Here is a 23,190-nt window from a genome sequence, read left to right as displayed (position 1 = left end):
TTCTGTCCAAATTTCCCCTCTTATAAGGACACAACTCATAATTGGGCTGAGGGTCCACCCTACTCTGGTATGGCCTTATCTTAACTAATTTTCAAATAAGATCAAACTCTGAGTACCAAGAGTTAGGATTTCAACATATCTTTTTGGAAGATGGTTTATGATATAACATTAACATAAGGGCATTAAGATCAAGGTTGATTTTTTAAAAGATTTTATTGATTGATTTGATAGAGAAAGTATGCGGGTATGCAGGCAGGTACGCGCATTTCAGCAGGTGGAGTCAGTGGTAATTTCAAGCAAATTCCCCTAATGCGGGTCTCAACCTCACAACTCTAAGATCATGACCTCGGCCAAAATCTTGAGTTGGATGCCCAACTTACTGAGCCACCCAGGTGCCACCAAGGTTGATTTTTAAATCTATTCTAGATATATACACATTTCATCTGGAAAGACAAAATTTGGAAAATGTAAGTAAGAGGCTTTAAAGAACAACTTATTTTGTATTGATCAATTATTTGGAAATTATCACACTTAAAAAATATTCATAGAACTAACAATTTAAATTAGACAACCAAAGAAGGCAACCAGAAATTGTAATTGAGTCTTTTCTTTCCTGTCAGTATCTCTGAGTTAAATAATTAATGTCCCCCAAAAGATACAGCTATTAACAGGTATCTTCTATTATTCTTATGGCAGTTTTTAAAGTTGATCTATATAAAACTTTAAAAAATCATTAAAAATACTTGTATATGTAGTAGGTATATCTTTCACAAGATTCAAAAGGGTATACTGTAAAACATAATTCTCTTACTTCTGTCTTCTCATTTACACTTTTTTCCTCTTTAGAGTTTATGTATCCTTCAAGAACTATTCTTATATGACTTAAAGGATTATTTTCTGAAAGAACAAGGTATTACAAGTATGTGGTGAGGCTGAACTGCATTCATTCATCTTTCTTCCATAGCCTGTTTTCAGTCTCTACCTCAGTTAATAGAACCGAATTACTTGAACTGAAAACTAATATCTGATTCCTCTTTCTCCTCTACCATTACATCCCATCCTATTGATTTTATCTCCCAAATATTCCCTATATCTTTTCCTCCTTATTTTCATGACTTTTTCAGTTTGAGCTTCATTATGCTTGCTTTATTTTTGCGGCTTAACTGACTTTGCCCTTCTTTTCCACAAATATAAAGTGCAGATCTATCTTATTCCCTTGATTAAAATACCTCACCATCTTCCTGTAAAGATACTGCCAACATAAAATCCATGGCTCACAGATTTCTTTGTGATTTAGCCTTGCCTGACTTACACTTTCTCGCCTTGCCTAACAGTGAACATGTGCAACAGAATGGATATACAGACACAAATACAATTTGATTTGTGGTGAAGATGGTACTGCAGAGTAATAGAAAGGAATGATTTTTTCTTTTTTTTTTTTTTTAAGATTTTTATTTATTTAGTCATGAGACACACACACACACACACACACACACACAGAGAGAGAGGCAGAGAGACACAGGCAGAGAGAGAAGCAGGCTCCCTGCAGGGAGCCCAATGTGGGACTCGATCCCGATCCCAGGACTCCAGGATCATGCCCTGTGCCGAAGGGAGGTGCTCAACTGCTGAGCCACCCAAGTATCCTAGCCATTCAGACTTATTTACAGGGATCATACAGGATTGTTGCCTTCTTCTATTTAGTAATGTTCAAATCCTCTTGAAATCTATACCTCAAGAATGAATTGCATATCTATTTTGGTTGCCACTCAGTGTAATGGCTGATAGGCCAAGAGCTTTGCTATGTTAAGTTTTCACTGTTTACTTCAGTGAGTCACATAACTGAAAACCCACAATTACCAATGTACATTTTACCCAGATTATTGATTGAATTAACCTATTATTTCAATTTTTGAATGACATCTTCCTTACACACGCATAGACACACACATACACACACGTAGAGCATTGCTGCCAGTTTTCTTAGTTGAGTCCTTTGTTGATTCTTTTCTGGGAGTTTTAGTCACTGAAATATGTAAAAAGATAGTAGTCAAGGATCAATACTTTGGTCTCCATAAACAACATTCATTTAGTAGAGCAACAGATGTTTAATATTCTGATTCAGGCAGATCCTAAATATCAAGTTAGAATACACAATGGATGTCTATTTCATGAGAGGAAACACAGATTGGTCTTTCCCCAATTTGGAATATTTAAAGGGGATACTCTAGGTTAGAGCAAGAAGTTGTATTACTGGACTCTTCCTAGCCAGACTATTTTGAGTTGAAGCCATGGCCTCCATTCTTTTGGTCTGAGTACATTGTTGACTGTGTATTAGTTAAAGCCACCTAACCAGCACAGACCAACTCATCTGGGTGTCGGCATCAGGTATTGGGATAATGGATTTGGCTAGAGGGAAGTATCAGACTTGGAAGCTATAATTATTACAGAATAAGAGTGAGTCACCTTGATAAATTGCCAGGTCTCTTCTATTTAGTCATCAAATTTTAGGATTACAGATGGTGAGCAGTGAATAGATGAAGTCCTCCCTTCCCCCCTCACACTGTAAATATCTTAATTTTACAATAGCAAAAAAGCTATTGTAAAGATGGTTTTTTTTTGTTTAAAATAAATAAAACAGCATTGTAGGCAGAAAGGGAAAGTATCTCTGGAATCCAATCTTCTAGAAATTTCTGTTGCTAACAATTTGTTATGGCATCTATCCAGTTTCATTATTGGAGTACATTTGTTTATATATATTATATGTTGTCTCAAAACCACAAATGGAATCACATTATGCATCCTGCCATAAATAATAATACTTAATACCTTTTGAGCATTAGGTATGTGCTTGGAGTTGAGGCAGTTACTTCACATGTATTTTTTCACTTAATCCTCATAATCACCATGTGTTGAATTGGAATCTTCCCATCCCAATTTTAAAAAACAGAAACATTAAGTAAAATCGTTAAGTAACATTGTTAAGTAACGTTGTTGGGACAAGTAACCTGTCCCACAGTTACACAGGAAGTGGTAGAACCAGAACTCAAACCCTAATCTTTTGATGGCAAAATTAATGTTCTTATGAATATGAATGTCCCATAATTTTTTAGAAAATCTGAAATTAATGGGCTTTTCGGTTGTTCCTAATCTGAATCTCTCTTATTGTGCTAGTATCACACTATTATAATTACTGTAGCTTAATGATTTAATACATAGCAAGGCAAGTCATATATTTTTCTCTCTAAATATTGTTTACTCTCAAGCAGTTCATTTCTTTAGAATAATGACATATTCAAATCTTTTTTTAAAGATTTTATTTATTTATTCATGAGAGACAAGAGAGAAGCAGAGACACAGGCAGAGGGAGAAGCAGGCTCCCTGCAGGGAGCCCGATATGGGACTCCATCCTGGGACTCGAGGATCACGCCCTGGGCTGAAGGTGGCACTAAACCGCTGAGACACCAGGGCTGCCCTGATATATTCAATTTTTAACATTCTCCAACATCCCTGTTATAATTTTAACTAGAATTATGTTCTACATTATCATGGCTAGAATTTTTATCAGCATCATGTTGATCAGTACAGATGAATTTTGAGTCAAAGTCTGGCTGAAACAAATTTTAAGTTAGTGTCTATGGACCTCAGGTCTGGGAGTCCATGGACCTAGAATATTTACTTAATTGGCTATTGTTGGGGTATTTGAGTATTGCTACAAAATCACAACTCTGGTTCTTGGATTTTTGGATCATGAATCTCTTTTAAAAAGCATTTGGAAGATATGTGTCATCATCCCTCAAAGGCACATAAACATAGAACTTTATGTACAATCTTAGGGTGTTAGGGAACCCCTGAAATCTACTTATGGGTCACAGATTAATAATTCTTGCTATGGAAACTAGAGAATACTAAAATAGAGAAGTCTAGTATGTAGTCTTAGGAAGTCAGTTATGTTATTGTGTGCAAAGAAAAATAATTATTTTTGTGATACATGAATTGACAGTTATTATACCTGGATAGTAGGAATATTAAATTTCCCTGATGACCTTGGACCAAGAATGAGGACCTGGAATAACAACCTTAAGAATAACTAGGCTAAACAAAGAGCAACTAGAAGAACAGGAAGGAAGACATATAGGCAAAGGTGATTGGACAGAACATGAATTTCTTAGTCATTTATACCTGAATTTGAATCTTAGCTCTGCCACTTACTGGCTATGGGAATTTAGGCAAGTCACACGTTCTCTGTGAACCTAGAAACATTACAACTGCTATTAACAACAATAATAAAATACATTAAGAAAATAAAGCATTTCTTAAGTTAAATGTGAGACAATTAGTAAGAAGAGTCAAAGCATATGAGTGAGAAATTCAAGGTTAAGTTTGGATTTTCTTTTTAGTTAAAAGGTAGTTAGTTGTTCAGTAAAAACTAGTTCTTGTAGAATGTTAAGACTAGAAGCCTGAATTGAGATTTCACTAAAAAAAAAAAGCCAGTATTCTTGGCAAATCTTCAACAAAATTTAAAGAAAAGGACTAATGAACAATATTCAGATTGGAGAATTCCCTTATGTGCTCTAAGGGAATATCCAAGGGAATATGTTGCCATTTTGTAGATGACTAGTGTTTAATCTTTCAATATCATAATAACAATGTCAACAGCTCACATTTAAAGAGAACTTACTCTGTGTCAAGGACTGTGCTATATACCTTATATACATTATCTCTTTTGATCTTCACAACAATTCCCAGGAGTAGATAGTGCCATCATCTGTGTTTATCAATGAAGTAATAGATCACAGACCTGGTTAATGGTAGACCTAGGATTTATTTTCACACTTAAGCATTAAGCTGTTGCCTCTCCAATCAGTATTCTCATCACAGCAAAATAACCAAGAAGTTCAAATATCCATGAAGTTTTTCCTGATCTTCATTATGTATATAGGATTTTGAAAGTGAGGACTTTGTTAAAGTTATCAAAAGTTATCCTCCTACATCTGTATTCCTGCATAATGATACTGCTAATGAAATTATGAAATCTTAAAGTAATTTCTGATGCCTCAAGCATTAAGGTATCTCTATGTTTTTATTGTATTCTAAATTGTTAGGAGTAGGTTAAGTATGTATTAGATTATTTTCTCAGTTAACGATATTCAGTTAACTGGAACCTGTTATTCTCATCATAAGTATTAACATGTGTGTTTATATAAGCATAAGAAAAAACTTAGTCCATTAAATATTACATACAAATATGTCCAAATGTTTTTATTCATATGATTAGAAGTTTTTCAGACAAGGAACATAAAACATCTTTTAATTTTTGGCTAAAATTAAAATTAATTTTTTGTAAGAGAAATAGCACATCACATATAATAATCATTTATGTAAAATTCTTATCTGAGAATGGTCTTTTTTGTCTTAAGTAAACTGGCATCTTTTAATAATCTAAGGTGTCTTTTCTTGGCTGTTGAATCTTATGAAGATAATTAAGAGTACTGGGTAAAAAAGAAAACATTTTAAATTTTAAAACATTTTTACTTTCAACTTGTCAAAATATTTGGTTATAATCTATAAATTTTTCTTAAAAGGTTTGAGTGTGACTTTAATGAATATACTGTTTGAGAACTTTAATTATAAGTTCTCTTTCAAATTTGTTTCTAATTTGTAGTATGGTGTGTTGGTATGAGGGGGAAAAAACTAACGCCAAAAAGATTTTGTGATAAGATTTCAATGTGTGGAGTGATTGTGTAGTTAATTTAAAATGAAAGAGAAATACTGAAATTCCTTCACTAATGATCAGCATTTATTGAGGCCTTTTGGTTTTGTAAAAATGTTTATAGTTACAAAAGTATTTTACACTTTTTGTATGATTAAAATTTAATTTCCTTCCTTATTTTTGGTTTGATTTTCTTTTGTCTATTTTCTTCTCTTTTCTTTCTTTAATTGAAAAAACTAATGGAACCAAATATAAGATGGTACCACTGTTTTCTCCTTCTTTTGTATAATCTTGTTGCGTGTCTCTACATAAGCTGTTCTGGCCACTCATCATAGTAACCAGCTGGGCCATTTCACCTGCTGGAGCCATTAAAGAGGACTCTCTCCCCCTAGATTAATCCCCTCCGACATTAGTTTTTTGCACTGACAACTGGAGCAGGCATTCAGAATTTGCAGGTGGCCAGTGTGACGCACATAATTGCCTACAATTTTAGGCAATGAATAAAAATGGTCTACATTACTTGTCAAAGGTTGTATATGCAGTGCCAAGTGAGATCTATGGGAAGCCTTTTAGGGTTTAAAGAACAGTTAATAGCAAGGCTGCACAGGGCTTTTTTAATCATAATGCATTTGTAATATAGCACTTTGATCTTCTCCTTGTAGGAAATGGTGTTACATTAGCCACTTTTAAACATTTATGAGTGAAATTCAGTTATAGAAGAGTAAAAGTGATTATTCTTAAGCAGAACATGTTAGATTTCATTAAAAGTTTTCAGCTTGCCCCTTCCTTGTTAAAATCTGTGGGAAGTCCTTTTCCTGGAGAGTTTCAAATCAGGATCTAAGGACATAGGGCTTTTTCCTTATTTTTCCTGTTGGTAACAGCAAGATTTGGAAGGAAGGTATACTAAATATTGAGGTAATTTATACAAGTAGATATTTATAGAAAAATAACTGATTTATGGTAAATACATCGATGAAAACCCAAAAAATCTATTACTAATAATTGTGTATTACAATAAATTTGTGAGAAATGCATATTTAAAACATATCCATAAATTATCTTTAACAACAACAACAAAAAACCAGATGACTCTCAAACGCACTTCTTCTGGAAGAGCTAAGTTTGACCTTTCAGACCCAAGAGCCTTTTATTAACACCTGCCTGTAAGAAGAACCTTGCCACACGCAGCTTTTAGATTCAGAACCACAAAACTGATGAGGAAAGACTTGAAGGGTTCAGTTTGTGTCACTTGCTGTTTGCCGTTTCCATTTCACAGATGATTAATCTTTCTGTGAAGAAAGGCTAGAGAAACAAAGCACATTGGGCTCTTCCTGCAGTTACTCCTTCTGAATGCACACTAGCTTGCTAACTAAAAGGCCTTTAGATTTCCAGCAGAGAGAGATGTTCTGAAAGTGAATGCAGCTGGTTGGAGGTCACCAGTGCAGGGCTCTTGCCATTGTGTAATGGAGGCTTTGGCAGGTTGGGTGGGGGGGCGGTGTTGGAGCAGGGACAGGAGAAGTGGGCAGGAAGAAGGTGTTGGCAAAAAATTAATTCAGAATTAAAAGGGTTTGGTCAGTTGATTTCATATTTTGGAGGGTAAATCATCAATAATAGGTTCAATTTCGCCTATTTTATTTGTTTTTCTTTTTAAGGAAAAAATTGTAATTCAGTCTCTTTCCAGTATCCCCCCTCCCTCCATTTCCTAATAGCATGTTTATTTTGCAAGTGGCATCACTAGGTGATGTTGAAATATTATTTACTCTTACAGTCTTTGGTGTATATGAAATAATCTTGAAATCTTTAAGACTGTTACTAATTTTGCTAGTATTCCACATTTTATATATTAAAATGTTAGTGCCACAACAATGTTTATTGGTGTTAGATTTTTAATGAGATATTGAAAAATGATTACGTGTGTGACTTAGTTCCCCTTTCAAAAAAACCTGACTCTTTATTTTGAAGATTTGAAAACTTAATTTTAATATTTAGTATCCAAGTGTCTAGTGTTCATCTTGTATTTACTTTTTTTTCTCAATATTGTGCAGGATATAATGTGCAAAGTCAAATCCTGGGTTATAGATCAAAAGAAACCTGTTCGCTTCTATCATGATTGGAACGACAAAGAGGTAAGTTACAAATATCATGCCTTCTCTTTCTGGCTTGGCTTTGATTTCTTAGAGAACAATTTAGATTTTTCATTATTTTATATTTTATTATTGTTAATATCTAGTTAAACTTTATTTCTATCAATGATTGCTTATCCCCAGGCTTGTTATATTTTCTCTCCCCCTACTCATGATATTTCATAACTGCTGATCTCTTAGAAACAAGAATTAGGAAAATGAAAATGGCTACTTGTTTGAAAAGAGTTTACTTTCAAGTTATTCAATGACTTACTCAACTTTTAAAAAGGATTCTTTATCTCTCACTGTAGATCGAAGTGTTGAATAAACACTTATTTCTGACTTCAAAACCAATGGTCTACTTGGTTAATCTTTCTGAAAAAGACTACATTAGAAAGAAAAACAAATGGTAAGTTTTCTCCCCTCAGAAATATGCAGGCATATCCTATCTCTACACACACAAACACATATACATGTGAACTTACTGCTATGTTAGATTTTAATATCTTTCTCATTAATAAAAAGTTTAAAATGGTTAAGAAAGCTTTGTCTGGTTTTGAACATTCTGAGATGAATCTCCTAATTGATCTACACTGAGAGAACTTAAGAAAAAACAAACAGAATTAAATTAGACAATATTGAATCATGCGAATTTACTTATTAAATTTAAATTTAATAGACATTATTGTTTGTTTCCTTTGCAAAATGAGAATAAGTGTAGTTAGAGCAATTAAACTTTTTAAACTGGGAATTTCTAACTGTGTTGATACTGTGTTACATGTAGCCTTAAAATATGCACTTGAGATTATAGCTAGGGGTAACTTTTAAAATCCAGACCAAATGCTTAAAAAAAAGTTTATTTTTAATTTAAAAAACTGTGTGTGAGAGGGGGAGAGGAAGATCAGGTATCTGTTTCAAATACTTTTAAAGTGTACAAAGGTAAAAACTGTGCATTCATGTGTTATCATTTTTGACATGATGTAACCCATGTACAAGGTTTCTTTTCGTTAACTAGTAACTTCAAAAACTCATATGTTCATGTAACATGTGGGCATGTACACATTTGGCATTGCACTCACTTTGACTTGCCTCACTGGACCCTCAGTATTTTATACTATTAAGTCATACAAACAAATCAAAACTATCCACAGCAAAATATCTGCGTTCTCCTAAAATATATTGTCGGTTTTTCCCTGTACTTCATTAAGTACTTAGATGCACATGGTTTCAATTTTCCATTAAAAATTCTCATTTCCATATGATATCAAAGAGTGAGAAGCTTTAAACTGAAAAATAAACATTCATAGACTGGAAGCCAAAACAATAATTAATGTCAGATGGTTAACTCCAATAAATGATTAGAATAAATTCTGTGAAATTACTGCAACTAAAAATGCCCTGTTGATATTACTTTAAGACATTTTGTGTTCCTGATAGGAAACTGAATTTGTCTTCTTTATTGGTAGTGTTCTAGAAAGCATAAACTTAACGTGAAAATTCAGTTCTGACTGGTCAGTGTCCTCCAGTAGAAAATTAACTGTAAAATAATCAGTACTGTCTTACTTCAAATTCTTATAAATTTGATGATTAATGTGTTAAAAATTGTTATCCCTGGGAAAGAATTTTAAAATTTATTGCTTGACCTCAGTTAATAAATCATCGTGGTATGAATGGTAAGGTTTCCTGAGGCTTCATGAAACAATACAGACATCAAAGTTTACATGAAAAGGGATGAGTCAGTTTCCTTGCCCAAAGGGGCTTCTCACACCTGTATTTGGATGATTACAGGTAGAACTCCCTGGCTCTAATTGTATAGTAAATACCATTTCCCAGACCCTAATGGTAGACAGACTGCTTGGGAGACGCCAGTCTGTGATTTAGCTGTCGCCAGACACCCCATGTTTTTTGTGAGACCAGTTGTGATGATGATATGGTTATAGCCAATTGAAAGCAAACTCTTGTCTAAATAGCAAATTTTAATTTATAAAAATGTAGAGGTATGGGTCATCCTATTTATAAAACCAAATTTTAGATTTTATATATATCTAATGATCTGGTTTGAGGTTGTGTGTATGTTTGGTGGGGGGGGGGGGGGATCAGATCTTGTGGAAGTTAGTGTAATTGTAGCTGAAAGATCAAAGACTGGGTAACTGAGTGATGTTCCAGAAGAGAATTTACCACATAGCCATTTTCTGTACAGTTTCTGCCGCCTGCTGTTCCTATTTTCCCTCAAGCTAGCCATTGACTACCCCCTGTGCATCCCTGCTCGTAAAAAATGATTGAGGAAGTATTTGTCATGTATTTATGAGTGGGAAACATTGTGTGATAGGGAATGGCATCTACTGGAGCCAGAAAGATTGCCATTTTCCTTTCATTCAGCCATTCTGCTACAGCTTTAAATCCTCTGTTTATGCAACATAGCCTTTGTATTAAAGTGCAGAATAAATTTTTATTATGAAGGATACGAACACTAGGTTTTCATCGTTTATAACACTGCAAGCAGATGAAAATAGTTAAGATACATTTTAACTACTAAATCCTTTTAATCTGTGTTAGCATCTCATTTTTGGGGAGCGTTTGTATCTAAGCTTCATTTGCATTAGTTGCTCCTTTAGCAAAAGAAAAAAGTGTATATATTTTTAAGGTTATTATGTAATATTACTATAGCAACTTAAGACTGATGCAAGAAGCAGTAATAAATATTTTCATGGGTTTTTTAGATGTAGAAAACTATTTTAAATGGTCAGGAAAGAGGAGAAGGAGGGATTCGTGATTTTGGCCCTAAGAGGAAGACTATAGGAAACTATAGTTTAGTGGGTCACCATTTCAGACATCATGAACATTTTAATTACTATTAAAGTTTATTTTAAATTTAAATGGTAACATTGTTTTTCAATCCTAGAAAAGAAGGAAGCATTTTGAAAGATAAGTCTAGTTTGTAACTGAGTAGGTACATTGACCTTTTGAAAGATGTAAAAAACTGGAATCGTTCCAAACATCTCACTGGTTTTAACAATGTTGAATTAGTCATTTGGTTGATTTATGATTGAGAACTAGCCCCTTGAAGAGAAGCTGACATGGCAGCCAGGTTAGTTACAGTTGTGTTATGATTAGATGACAGTAATCAAGATCTTATAAGGGGAATCCACAGAAACCTTTTTTATTATTATAAATTACTGTTCTTTGAATGCAGAAGTTGTTGTCTGTGAGTGCCAGTGACTTCTGAACACTTGAGAATTTCATTTCCTAAACACGATCAGTTGTTACTTATAACTAAAATTGTACTATATGCACTATTAATTTTCATTTGAGATTGCCTATTGAGTTATGGTAACAGGCAGGTGTAGGACATTAGAACTGTCAAACCATTGCTTGATTAGAGTTTAAATTTCAGTCTTTGCACCTTTGTTGCTCTGTAAGGAATATATGCCATCCAGTTATGAAATCAGTAAACTAATTTTAGATATTTTGTATACTTACATAGCTTCTAATTATGTTTCATTTTTGTGTTCTCTTGCCCATCTTTTTTTTTTTTAAGATTATATTTATTTATTTTTTCATGAGAGACACACACACACAGAAAAAGAGAGAGAGGAGAGAGGCAGAGACACAGGTAGAGGGAGAAGCAGGCTCCATGCAGGGAGCCCACATGGGACTTGAATCCTGGGTCCTCAGGGTCATGCCCTGGGCTGAAGGTGGCACTAAACCGCTGAGCCACCCAGGCTGCCCTCTTGCCCCTGTCTTTATTAAAACTATTGGTAAAGGATAATTCCATTTTATTCCATTTTATTTTATTGGTTATTATACTACATGATAATATTCAACTGGAAAATATAACTAACATTTAAGACATTAAGACTTGTGTGCATGTGTGTGTAAACATGTATGTTTGCATTTGTGGTCACTAAACATTACCCTTTGACTATTAATATTATATGAGTCAGTTAATTTGGGTATTGAAATTGATTCAATATATGTAGACAGATATTTACTATCTTTTAAGCTGTTGTGTAATTAAGGGCAGTGTGTCAATTTCACTGAGTGAATTCTCAATAGAAAAAGGTTTTATTAATTCTTACTAGTCTGTGATTCAGTCCCCTCATCCCCACTTTCCTGCTTTTGTTAGTTTTCCATATAATTTGTATACAATAACTAAAAATAGTTTGGCAGTACTATACATTGTGTGCCTGGTTAAGGGGAGAATCACAGAATAAATCCACTTTTTTTTGATTTCTTGAATTGTGTGTGAGAATTATAGGGACTGTGTCTCAGCAACCCTGCATGAAGAAGGAAGTATGTTCATTTTTTTATATGTAATTTTGTGTTTATATATGTATATACACAATATGTATACACATGTACATACATATATCTATAAATGTAAACTATTTCTATAAAACTATTCTAAGAAGTCATCAATTTCTGACAAGATTATTTACAGAATCTGGAAATTTATGCTGAAAAAATCACATTGTTACACATTTGATTTACTTGAAACAGATAAAATGAGAATAAGTAGTTTTTCCTAAAGAAATTATTCATTTTAGTTTAGGAGCTTCTCAAGCAGATTTGGAATTAGGTTTAACTCACAAAGTTTTCAGGAACATACCCTATTGTATAAAGCAAGATTCACATGTGTGAGATTTTTAAATGTTTTTATCATACATGATGAGTCTGGCAAATGAAAAGCCCTGAAATACCTGTGCAATATTTTGGGGGGATTATAATTTTTATTTTTTAACATTTGTAGTTCATATAGTTTTGGGGGGTTGTTATATCACCTTCATCTTGAAATGCCTAACATTGTGAAGCCTATGAGAATACATTATTTATTCTGAGTTCTTTTCTACCTACTTCAAATCACAGCATAATACTGGTAGGTGTATATTAACATGGGTTTTTTTTTATCTGAATTAAATTTTATAAGCTATAATTTATAATGATTTTCATAAATCAAATACTTTTTAAATGGGAATTCCTTTATGAAGACTAGTGCTTATTTGCCCTTTTGAGAGATATGAAGGGGTGATAGGGCACATCAAGGAAATTCTGGAAGTCTAAACTAAGCAATTTTTTTTAATATGGGGTTGACAAAATTGGTGAACTTCTGTACAAAATATTCTTAATTTTACTTAAGTTATAAATCTAAAAATTTTTCTTGAGACCCCTTCGTTTTACAGTTCTTCTGTTTTTGCTACTAGATGATTCTCGACTATTTGCTTTTTAGTTTGTATTATGATAAAGCTTTGAAACAGTATCATATGCATTATGAATTGGAATTTTGAATAATTTCCTGTGAATGGATTTTGTGGAATTCATTATTTCCTAATTTCTTGGATCAGAATCTGAGAGTTAAAAAGAATATACTAAAGCAAAACAGTTTTTTTATTATAAGAGAACTCTAAAAGAAGGAGGAGGGAAAAGACCTTTGCCCATTTAGGAATCTTTTTACTTAGAATGTTCTTTTGCGTTTGTACATATATGTATATGTAATAATACTTGTGAATTTCTTTCTGGTTTTCATTAAATGGATTTTGGGTACTCTTTCAGATATTTCATATTCTTATCAAATGATGTGAGTACCCTAGAATGCTTAGTCCTAATGAAATTGGACTAACTCTGATTCCATATTATGAAAAAGATAATTATAGAAGAAATCACATCTTTTTATAGGAATATAATGCTATTTATAATGCTACTCACTGTACTCTGCATTTTAGGAATTTGCCCCAGCTTATTTTTATTTTTCTCCAGTACTATTTATAGACAGTAATTTCTATTTGCAAAATGGTACATGAATTTGAGAAAGTGATACCTTTGGGAGGGTCAGTTGTTATTTTCATTAGCACATCTGTTGACTTACTGATTTATGAGTGATACAACTTATCAAATATGTCAGGACATTTATCTTTTTTTAAGTAGCTGAGGAATTTCACTGCATATGACAAGGAATCGTTTTACAGAATTGTTTCTAGCTTTAAGAGACTAAAGCTCTTTTAAAAAATAAGTGTTCTGTTACTAGAGGGGAGGTCAAAAGGGGGATGTGTGAAATAGGTGATGGGACTAAAGTGTATACTTATCATGATGAGCAGTGAGTAATGTATAGTACTGTTGAATTACTCTGTTCTACACCTGAAACCAATATAACACTGTATGTTAACTGTACTGGAATTAACTTTTTTTTTTTTTATAAAAAGGGGCTGAGCATGGAACCTGTTTGGGATTCTCTCTCTCTCTCTCTCTTCTTCTGCCCCTCCCTGCTTACTTGCGCTCTCTTTCTAAAAATAAAATTTTAAAAAATCCTTAAAAAAAATGAATTCTAAGAAACTTTGAGCATATAGTCTATTTGTAAATTAGGTAGTGTATATATTATGAGGAATTTTGGTATATAAAGAATATTGCTGCTTTGGAATTTGAAGAATTAGTATTGTGGTCCTTATTTGCTGCTAACTAGCTCTTTGACTGCAAGCAAATTACCTAGTTTTTCATGTACTGAAGACAATTCATCAGAATGTTCACATAAAATATGTTCTGTATACACAGTATTTCCTAAATTACCATAACTCAAAATGAATACAATAATAGAAAAAGGACTTGTTTAGTCTTCTAAATGTATCTTCTGGATATATTCCCTTGTTTTTTTTCTTTTCATTATATGGATAAAGGAATAAAATGTATATATGTTTACAGCTGTAATTCCATGCTTTGAAACAGTTGTCCTCCAAAACAAAATGAACAACCAAAAATCATCTCTGTTTTACAGTAGCAGTAACAATAAAACTCCCATGGTATCAATCACCACCATCTTCCATGACTTTGCCCCTATCATCTTCTCAGATTGGACCCTGTCACTTTACCATTGGCAGCTTAGAGGATTTTATTGTTATTTCTTGGCTTCCATTAGATGAAATCATTGTTTAATTATTACAATAACATAATTTTTTAAAGAAATGGTCATTTAGGGATGCCTGGGTGGGTCAGCGGTTGAGCATCTGCCTTCGGCTCAGGGCATGATCCTGGGATTCAGGATCAAGTCCCACATTGGGCTCCCTGCAGGGAGCCTGCTTCTTCCCCTGCTTATGTCTCTACCTCTCTGTGTCTCTCATGAATAAATAAACAAATCTTTTTTTTTTAAAAAAAAAAGGTCGTTTAAAAAGCCTTTTAGATAGTTCCATTGTGATCTCCTGTCTCTCATTTCATTTTTCTCTATTTTTGAATGTCTGTGTTTGGGGGCGGGGGGGAGGTGAGGCGGTGAAGGTTAGTAAAGAATAAGACCATCTGTAAGATTCCCTCTTCCAGTGCTAGAATTTTATGATTTTAATGAATTAAGTTACAGCAAATTCACAAAGAAAAGATGCCCAGGCAGATACCTATTTAGTACTTTCTCAACCCTCATGTATAGATTTGTCATGGTAGGATTTTTTTCTGTGAAACTATATATAGCGTTTCATAGGTTGCAAATACCCAATTGATGAGAAACTTTTATGGCTGGGTTGGAGGTAAGACCTGATCTTTCCCCTACTCTCATCCCCTCTCTCATACCTCTACTCCTTGAAAACAAGTCTTTTTGGGGGGCTCACCATTTTCCCGGCTTTCCTCATAGTGAGCAGCTATTGCTTTGGCTAGAATGAGAACAAAGTGGAAATAAAATCTCTGTGTAGAATTGGCATATCTATTTTTTGAGGCTAGTTGTATTACAAGCTATTACATTTTTTTATTTGGATGTGACCTGGAAAGCATTTCCCCATCAAAAATATTAGATTAAGAAATACCCTCAAAAGCCTACTTAATTCACAACATAGTAGAAATAGTACAGTTTGAGTGAGCCACATTTTGGTATCTGTGACCATTTTTATCACCAGTTTTTAAATTCTCCTTAAAAATATGTTCTGGGATCCCTGAGTGGCACAGTGGTTTGGCGCCTGCCTTTGGACCAGGGCGTGATCCTGGAGACCTGGGATCGAATCCCACATCAGGCTCCCGGTGCATGGAGCCTGCTTCTCCCTCTGCCTGTGTCTCTGCCTCTCTCTCTCTCTCCCTGTGTGACTATCATAAATGAATAAAAATTAAAAAAAAAATGTTCTAAGATAACTGACTTAGGAACTTTGAGTACACTCCTATCTATAAGGATTAGGGCTGCACATTGGTATCCATTCAGTCTTTTAAATGCTTTCTTAAAATTTCATTTCATAAAAATTGTAATTATGAGTATAAATTTCAAGTTTATGTTTCTTATGAAGACTATGAACTCCTTGAGGATGTGGTTACAATGTTTTCCTTTTCCTTTTCTAAGCAAATAATCATTGGGCCTTCTGTGTGTTAACTACCAACCATTCTAGATGGTAAATAGAAAAAGTCGTTGCCCCATTAAGGCTTATAGTCTCATGGGATAATAGACAACCAGTGAAGAAATATTTAATATTTAATGGCAGGAGATGATTAAAACAATGAATAAAAATAAGACAGGGTAAAAGGGGGTGCCATTTTAGTTAGGATAGTCAAAAAAGGACTTTATGAAGTAAGAGAGTTCGCCGTGAGAGAATCTGAGGGAAACTCAGTCCAGGGAGAGGGAATAGCAAATGCAAAGGCATGCATGACAGAGCATTGAAAAAAAAAGAGTTAAATCTGAAAACAACTGCTTGAAAAGAACTTTATAAATTCTTATTCAAATGCATTGCAAGTAAATAGATTTTAAAACATATCCTAAATATTTTGAATTCAGGGTTTGAAGAATGGCCATCATTTATTTTCTGGTTTGTGATAATTTTTTAAGAGTCCAGAAAGATCTTAGATTGCCAAATGTTTTAAATAACCTTTGAAGTAAATTGTGTTTGCAAATATATAGATTTACTTTGGGGATGCCTGGGTGGCTCAGTTGGCAGAGCTTGTGACTCTTGATCTTGGGCTTGTAAATTTGAGCTCCATGTTGGGGATAAAGATTATTTAAAAAAAATATATTTTTTAAAAATAGCAACTTAACATTTGTCAAAGGTTTGTAACATAATTTACATTAGTTCATCGGATCCTCAGACATATCTCAACCTGGCCCACACAACACTGTACTATTTTGGCCTTGAATTGATTTTTCACTTTTTAAAATGAAACCTTTTCATCATTGAACTAAGAAATCTGCAGTTTAGGTTAAGAATGGGTTACGTTAGCCAAAAGGTAAATGAAATCAGTGTTTCCATTAATAAAGATACAAAGGTACCTTTTCAGTACTTTAAATATTTGTCATTAAGATCAAGAAATAGTGATCAATATTCCTGATGATTATCAACGTTTTCCTTAGAAATTCTTTTGAAAAGAACTATATAGGGGTGTCTGTATGGCTCAGTTGGTAAAGCGTCTGCCTTTGGCTCAGGTCATGATCCATGATCCCAGCATTCTGGGATTGAGTCCTGTGTCAGGCTCCCTGCTCTGGGAAAGTCTGCTCTCCCCCTCCCTGCTCCCACTCCCTCCTACTCATGCGTGTGCACGTGTTCGCTCTCTCTCTCTCAAATAAATAAATAAATCTTTTTAAAAATTAAAAAAAAATAAACTATAGTCTGTAAAAGACATCAAGGTATCATTGGGTTTAGTTGTAATATTTAAAAGGAAAATAATAACTATCGGTGATCATTTTTTTACTTTTTTCCTTTTTTTAAATGATATTTCAAAAGATTTTTTGCCAAGAGCATGTCTGGCTATGTGAAACATGAAAGTGATTAGTATTTTTCATATATAATTTATATTTAAAATTGTTGCCTTAAATGGTGCCATTTTTCTTTTGTCAGTTTTACCCCTACCCTCCCATTAAATGACACTGACTTAGCTTTTCCTATACCAAACCAAAAGACATACATGGCAAACCATCATTTATTATTGAGCGCCTGCTATGTGGTAGGCACCCTTTTGAGCTTAGAAATTGGTAAGATGCTAATAGTAGATGAAACATGGGAAAATTTTATGAACATTTCTGAAACATAGATATTATCATGCCCATTTTATAGAGAGGCCAGTTAGAGAGATTATAAAACATTCCCAAGTTCTTGTAGCAGGCAAGTAGTAGAAATAAATCCATTTGACTTGAATATTTATGCCTATTCCACACAACAGAACAAGATATATTTTTGAATTTTCAGATGTCTTTGAAAATATTGCTTTAACTTGAGCATTCTGCTGTGTTTTATCTCAAAGTATCATCTCCACCAAATTGTTTAATGTTAATAAAAGGAGATATTTGTCAAGATGACAACTGTGTGCCTTTCTTAGGATAATATGCTTTAGCTGTTGGTGTTTTTTGCCTTGCCTTATCATTTTATTAACTATAAAATATTGTTACAGCAATATATTTTTGCACTCACCTTAGCATCCATTTTTAAGCGTATACCATATGTAAAAATTTTGTTAGAGAAAATACAGTGGCTTTTATTGAAATTAAAGCTAAAAATTACTTGAAGTTCCATGTCTAAAATAGTAGTACAGCATAGACCCCAGAAACATAGCTATAATCACAGATGATTTTATATATATGAATATGGTAAGTGGAATTTGCCTCCTCCCCCGCCCCCAGCATAACATACAATTTGTTAAGAATAATTCTACACTGCTAGGGGGGAAGGAGTTGATGTGTAAATGTAAATGAAAGGGAAGTGAATGAATATTATAAATTAGAATAACAACAAATTCATATACCTAAAATGTTGCATTAGTTGTAGTCAGCATAAAGTCAACACTTACTGAACACTTAAGTGTATTCCAGTTACATTTAAGACTCCCCAAAACCTTATAGAATCTGTACCATTGTTATTTTAAGGAAGGCAAAGCAAGTATATAGCAATTGAGGAGCTTGGCCAAGGTTGCATAGCCAGTCAGTGGTGCCAAGATTCAAACCTAAGCAGTTTATCTCCTGAGCCCATGATCTTTTACTACTATACCACAGTATCTCAGCTTTGGGCCCTTGGTAGTGGGAAAGGTAGACAAGGCCTGAGCAATAGGTCATATACTAGTTATATTTCCTGTCACTATAAATTTCATTTAGATAAGGTTTTGTTGTTGTTAAACAGTTAATGCACTGTGAAATTTGAAGCTAAAAATTCACTATAACCTGATTAGAGAATGCCAACTGAAGGGAATATAAAAATGGTTACCTAAACCTTATTTTGATTTTCATGAATTTGTCATTAAAAACTATGTTCCAAACATGTAGCAATTTAATAGCCCTTTATAGGGGCAATAGTTAAAGTACTTATATATTTTTACATAGAAAATACATATTAACCATTTTTTAAGATAAGTACTTTATTCTACTGCTTGGTTGTTTGTGTGTTTGTTTTTAACCACATAGTAATTTGTTCTATTTCCTTGCATTTTCAGTAACTTGGATTTGTTTTTGAAACCTTCTCGGGAGTAGGGAAATGTACATGTATGTGCATGTGTGGCATATCTTATTAGATGAAGAACAAATAGATAATTTATATAATCTGTTTAAATTCTGTATTCACGCATAGCAGTATAATGGAAAGAACGTATATACATATGTGTGTATATGTGTATGTAAGTATATATATATCCAAGTCTTGAGCAAAATACTACTATATATTGAGCATGTCTTATACGTTGGACTTTGGGGTGCTTACATAAAAAGTTCTCTTTTTTTTAAAGATTTTGTTTACTTATTTGAGACAGAGAGAGAGAGTGCACAGAAGCTGAGGGGAGGGGCAGAGGGAGAGGGAGAAGACTCCCCACCAAACAGGGAGCCTGACATGGTGCCCAATCCCAGGACCCCAGGCTCATGACCTGAGCCGAAGGCAGATACTTAACCAACCGAGCCACCCAGGTGCCCCCTAATATGTTCTCTTATTTGAATTAATCCTCATCACAATCCTGAAGGGCAAATGTTTACCTATTTACTTAGAGAAGTATAAAATAAGAAACCTAATTAAACATTTTAAAGACATCTTTTATCTTGAGCTCATAAGAAAAGGTATAAAACATTTTATTGGATTTATAGGAAGCCTTTCATGGAATAAGAAGTGCACATTTTTTTGTTAGTTGCATTCCAGTGAAAATTGCACAGAAACCCATACAGTTAGATTAGAAATAAAGAAAAATAAATATTATATGGTCAATTAAACTATGACAAAAGAGGCAAGAATATATAGTGGATAAAAGACAGTCTCTTCAATAAATGGTTCGGAGAAAATAGCTACATGCAAAAGAATGAAACTGGACCTACTTTCTTACACCATAAAACTCCTAGAAGAAAATAGACAATAATCTCTTTGACATAGGCTGTATAAACATTTTTCTAGATAGGCGCAAAGGAAACAAAAGGAAAAATAAGCTATTGGGATCTACACAAAATAAAAGCTTTTGCACAGCAAAGGCAGCCACCAACAAAACAAAAAGCAACCTACTGAATGGGAGAATATATTTGCAAGTGATATATCTGGTAAGGGGTTAATATCCAAAATATGTAAAGAACTTACACATCTCATTACCAAAAAAAAAAAAAAAAAAAAAAAAAAAAAAAAAGCCACACATACAAAAAAACCCCCCAACAATCCAACTAAAGAATGAGCAGAGGACCTTAATAGACATTTTTCCAAAGAAGACAGATAGATGGCCCACAGACATGGTAAGATGCTCAACATCACTAATCAGGAAAATTCACATCAAAACCACAATGAGATACCACCTCATACCTGTCAGATTGGCTAAAATCAAGAAGACAAGAAACAACAAATATTGGCATGGATGTGGCAAAAAAGGAATCCTCAATGCATTGTTGGTGGGAATGTAAATTGGTCGAGTCACTATGAAAAATAATGATCCAATAATTCAGTATTTACCCAGAAAATACTATTATTTACCCAGAAAAAATGAAAACGCTAACTTGAAAGGATATGTGCATCTCATATTTATTTGCAAATAGCAAAGACATGGAAGCAACCCCAAATATCATCCCTAGGTGAATGAATAAGGAAGATGTGGCATATATATACAGTGGAATATTACATGGCCATAAAAATGAAATCTTGTCATTTGCAACAACATGTATAGATCTAGAGGGTGTAGTGCTAAGTGAAATAAGTCAGAGAAAAACAAATGTGATTTCCCTCATGTGGAATTTTAAGAAACAAATGAACATAGAGAAAAAGACTCAAGTACAGAGAGCAAACTGGTGGTGCCAGGGGGAGGTGGGTGGTGAGATGGGTGAAATAGATAAAGAGGATTAAGAGTACCCTTATCTTGATGAGCACTGAGAAATGTATAGATTGTTGAATCATTATATTGTACACCCAAAACTAATATAACACTATGTTAATTATACCTGAATTAAAAAAAAGATACCGACTTTCTATTTTCTTTTATTTCTCCTAAATATACATATTTTTGGTTTTTATAAGATTGTAGTGTTCTATCTTTTAAAATTTACAAGGAGGGACACCTGGGTGGCTCAGCAGTTGATCGTCTCTGCCTTTGGCTCAGGGCATGATCCCAGAGGCCCGGGATCAAGTCCCACATCAGGCTTCCCACAGGAAGCCTGCTTCTCCCTCTGCCTGTGTCTCTGTCTCTCTCTCTGTGTGTCTCATGAATAAATAAATACAATATAAATAAATAAATAGGATATGATCACTTATATTTTCCCCTCCTTTCACTGTATTTTTGTTTACTCTCTCTTTCCCTCACCAAAACAAAACAAAACAACAACAACAACAACAACAACAAAAGTTCAGGATCCAGTTAAAAATTTGTTTAGGCACACAAATTATTTTAAAATTTCAAGGGAAATCAGTATTAATAGACACCTGTTAAATACTACACAAACTATTAGCTAGTGGCAGTTTATAATCTCAGCATGAGTCATCTTTGCTCAGGGTCTGGAGTTTTTACTGATGATTGTGGTCTGGTGCACATGTCTTTTTAGGCGTCCAGGAACTGGTCAGAGTCCAGGTGTCCTTCATAGCCATTCATTCCCTGAAGTCACATGCTTTGACATCAAGGTGTTTGGCGTCAGTGGTATTAGAGAATGTTCACCTGGTCACTTGAGTGTTATCTGTTGTGCTGGAAGACTCCAAAGACTCTCTTTGTCCCTTACAAGGGGGACATATGCTGTTTGCATTACAAGACACAGGTAGAGGGTGTGGGGAGATTCAGCCTGAGGTGAAGTTCTGGGATGTGAGAAACATTCCACACAAACTAATCTATACAATATCCAAGAGTCAGGAGAAAAAACAACAACAACAACAAAACACTAAAGTGGCTTAGTTAGTGTGATTTAGTTACACTAAGTGGATTAGTTTGTCTGGAATGTTTCTCACATGGTAGAATTTTACTTTAGGCCAAATCTGAGATAGAGACTGAAGAGGAAAAAAAAAAGAGACCAAGGGAGAGAATACAGAGAATATTGACCTTTTGTTTCCTTTCCTATGTTCAGAGATAAACATCTTAGTTGTCTAGATCTCTGGAAATTAGTGCTTTTTAAAGCTTTTAAATGTTACTAGAACACATTGTTGAAGTCATATCTGGCCAGTTTTCTGATTAAGTGCAATTAATTATGTTTCTATAATTACACATTTCATGATGATGATCCATGATGGGACATTATTTTCTCTCTGTTATTCAGTGAAATTTGTATGGGTGGCCAAGTATTTTTTTTCTTGTGACTTGGTATTACTTAGACATTTCAGATACATAGTTTAAGGACTACCACATTACACTGGGAGGTTCCGTCGGCCTCATAATTTTGGAAAACTGAAGAGAAAAAGCAATGTGTATTAAGCATCCTTAGCCGTAAGCAGGGGAAGGAATGTGAGTGTGGCTTAACTGATAATTATGACTTTCTTACTACATATCACTTATAGAATTTTTTTCTATAAAATACTTAGTAGTTACACATTTGCTGTTTTATGGTTATTTCAGTGCCCTATTGACATCGGGGGCTACTGATTGTTGTATTAGTAGTTCTTGACAAATAGAAATTATTTGATATGCTAAGCCATTTCTGACAGAAGATATAAAGTTTTGACAAACATGTATGGCACAGCAAGTGTCCAATTCTAAAGAGCAAAATAAATGCAAACCACCATTATGGTGAACACAAACAGCCTGAAAGCAAGTTATCAGTAAGCAAATAATTGTTGAACTGTTATGAATGGAATAGGATGTTGAAATAGGGCATGATTGGCTGATGTTACATATGTCCTTGATTACCTTCCTTGTGCTTTTATCCTAATAAGTGACATTCTTTGTATTCCCTTGGATGGCTAGACAGTCTGACACTGAAGAAGAATAAATATTGCATGTGGTACACATTAAGCTGTCATCCAAGACAGCATTTATAAAAAGTAACTGCAGAAATTCATAAGA

At 33.9% G+C, this 23,190-nt stretch overlaps 1 protein-coding gene across 5 annotated transcripts in view; it reads left to right on the top strand.

Moving 5' to 3' along the window:
* Positions 1 to 23,190, top strand: part of OLA1 (Obg like ATPase 1) — a 163,931-nt gene that overhangs the window by 107,349 nt on the left and 33,392 nt on the right. For all 5 annotated transcript variants that reach the window (XM_035697069.2, XM_049106231.1, XM_035697077.2 and 2 more), the window contains 2 exons: positions 7,756 to 7,836; positions 8,145 to 8,242. In XM_035697069.2, the coding sequence (XP_035552962.1) occupies positions 7,756 to 7,836; positions 8,145 to 8,242 (179 nt within the window). The remainder of the gene's footprint in view (positions 1 to 7,755; positions 7,837 to 8,144; positions 8,243 to 23,190) is intronic.

Source organism: Canis lupus, chromosome 36, assembly GCF_003254725.2.
Source record: "Canis lupus dingo isolate Sandy chromosome 36, ASM325472v2, whole genome shotgun sequence".
In the NCBI taxonomy this organism is placed as follows: domain Eukaryota; kingdom Metazoa; phylum Chordata; class Mammalia; order Carnivora; family Canidae; genus Canis; species Canis lupus.
The sequence above is the reverse complement of the archived record's forward strand: the minus strand, read 5'-3'. Positions and strand labels throughout refer to the sequence as shown.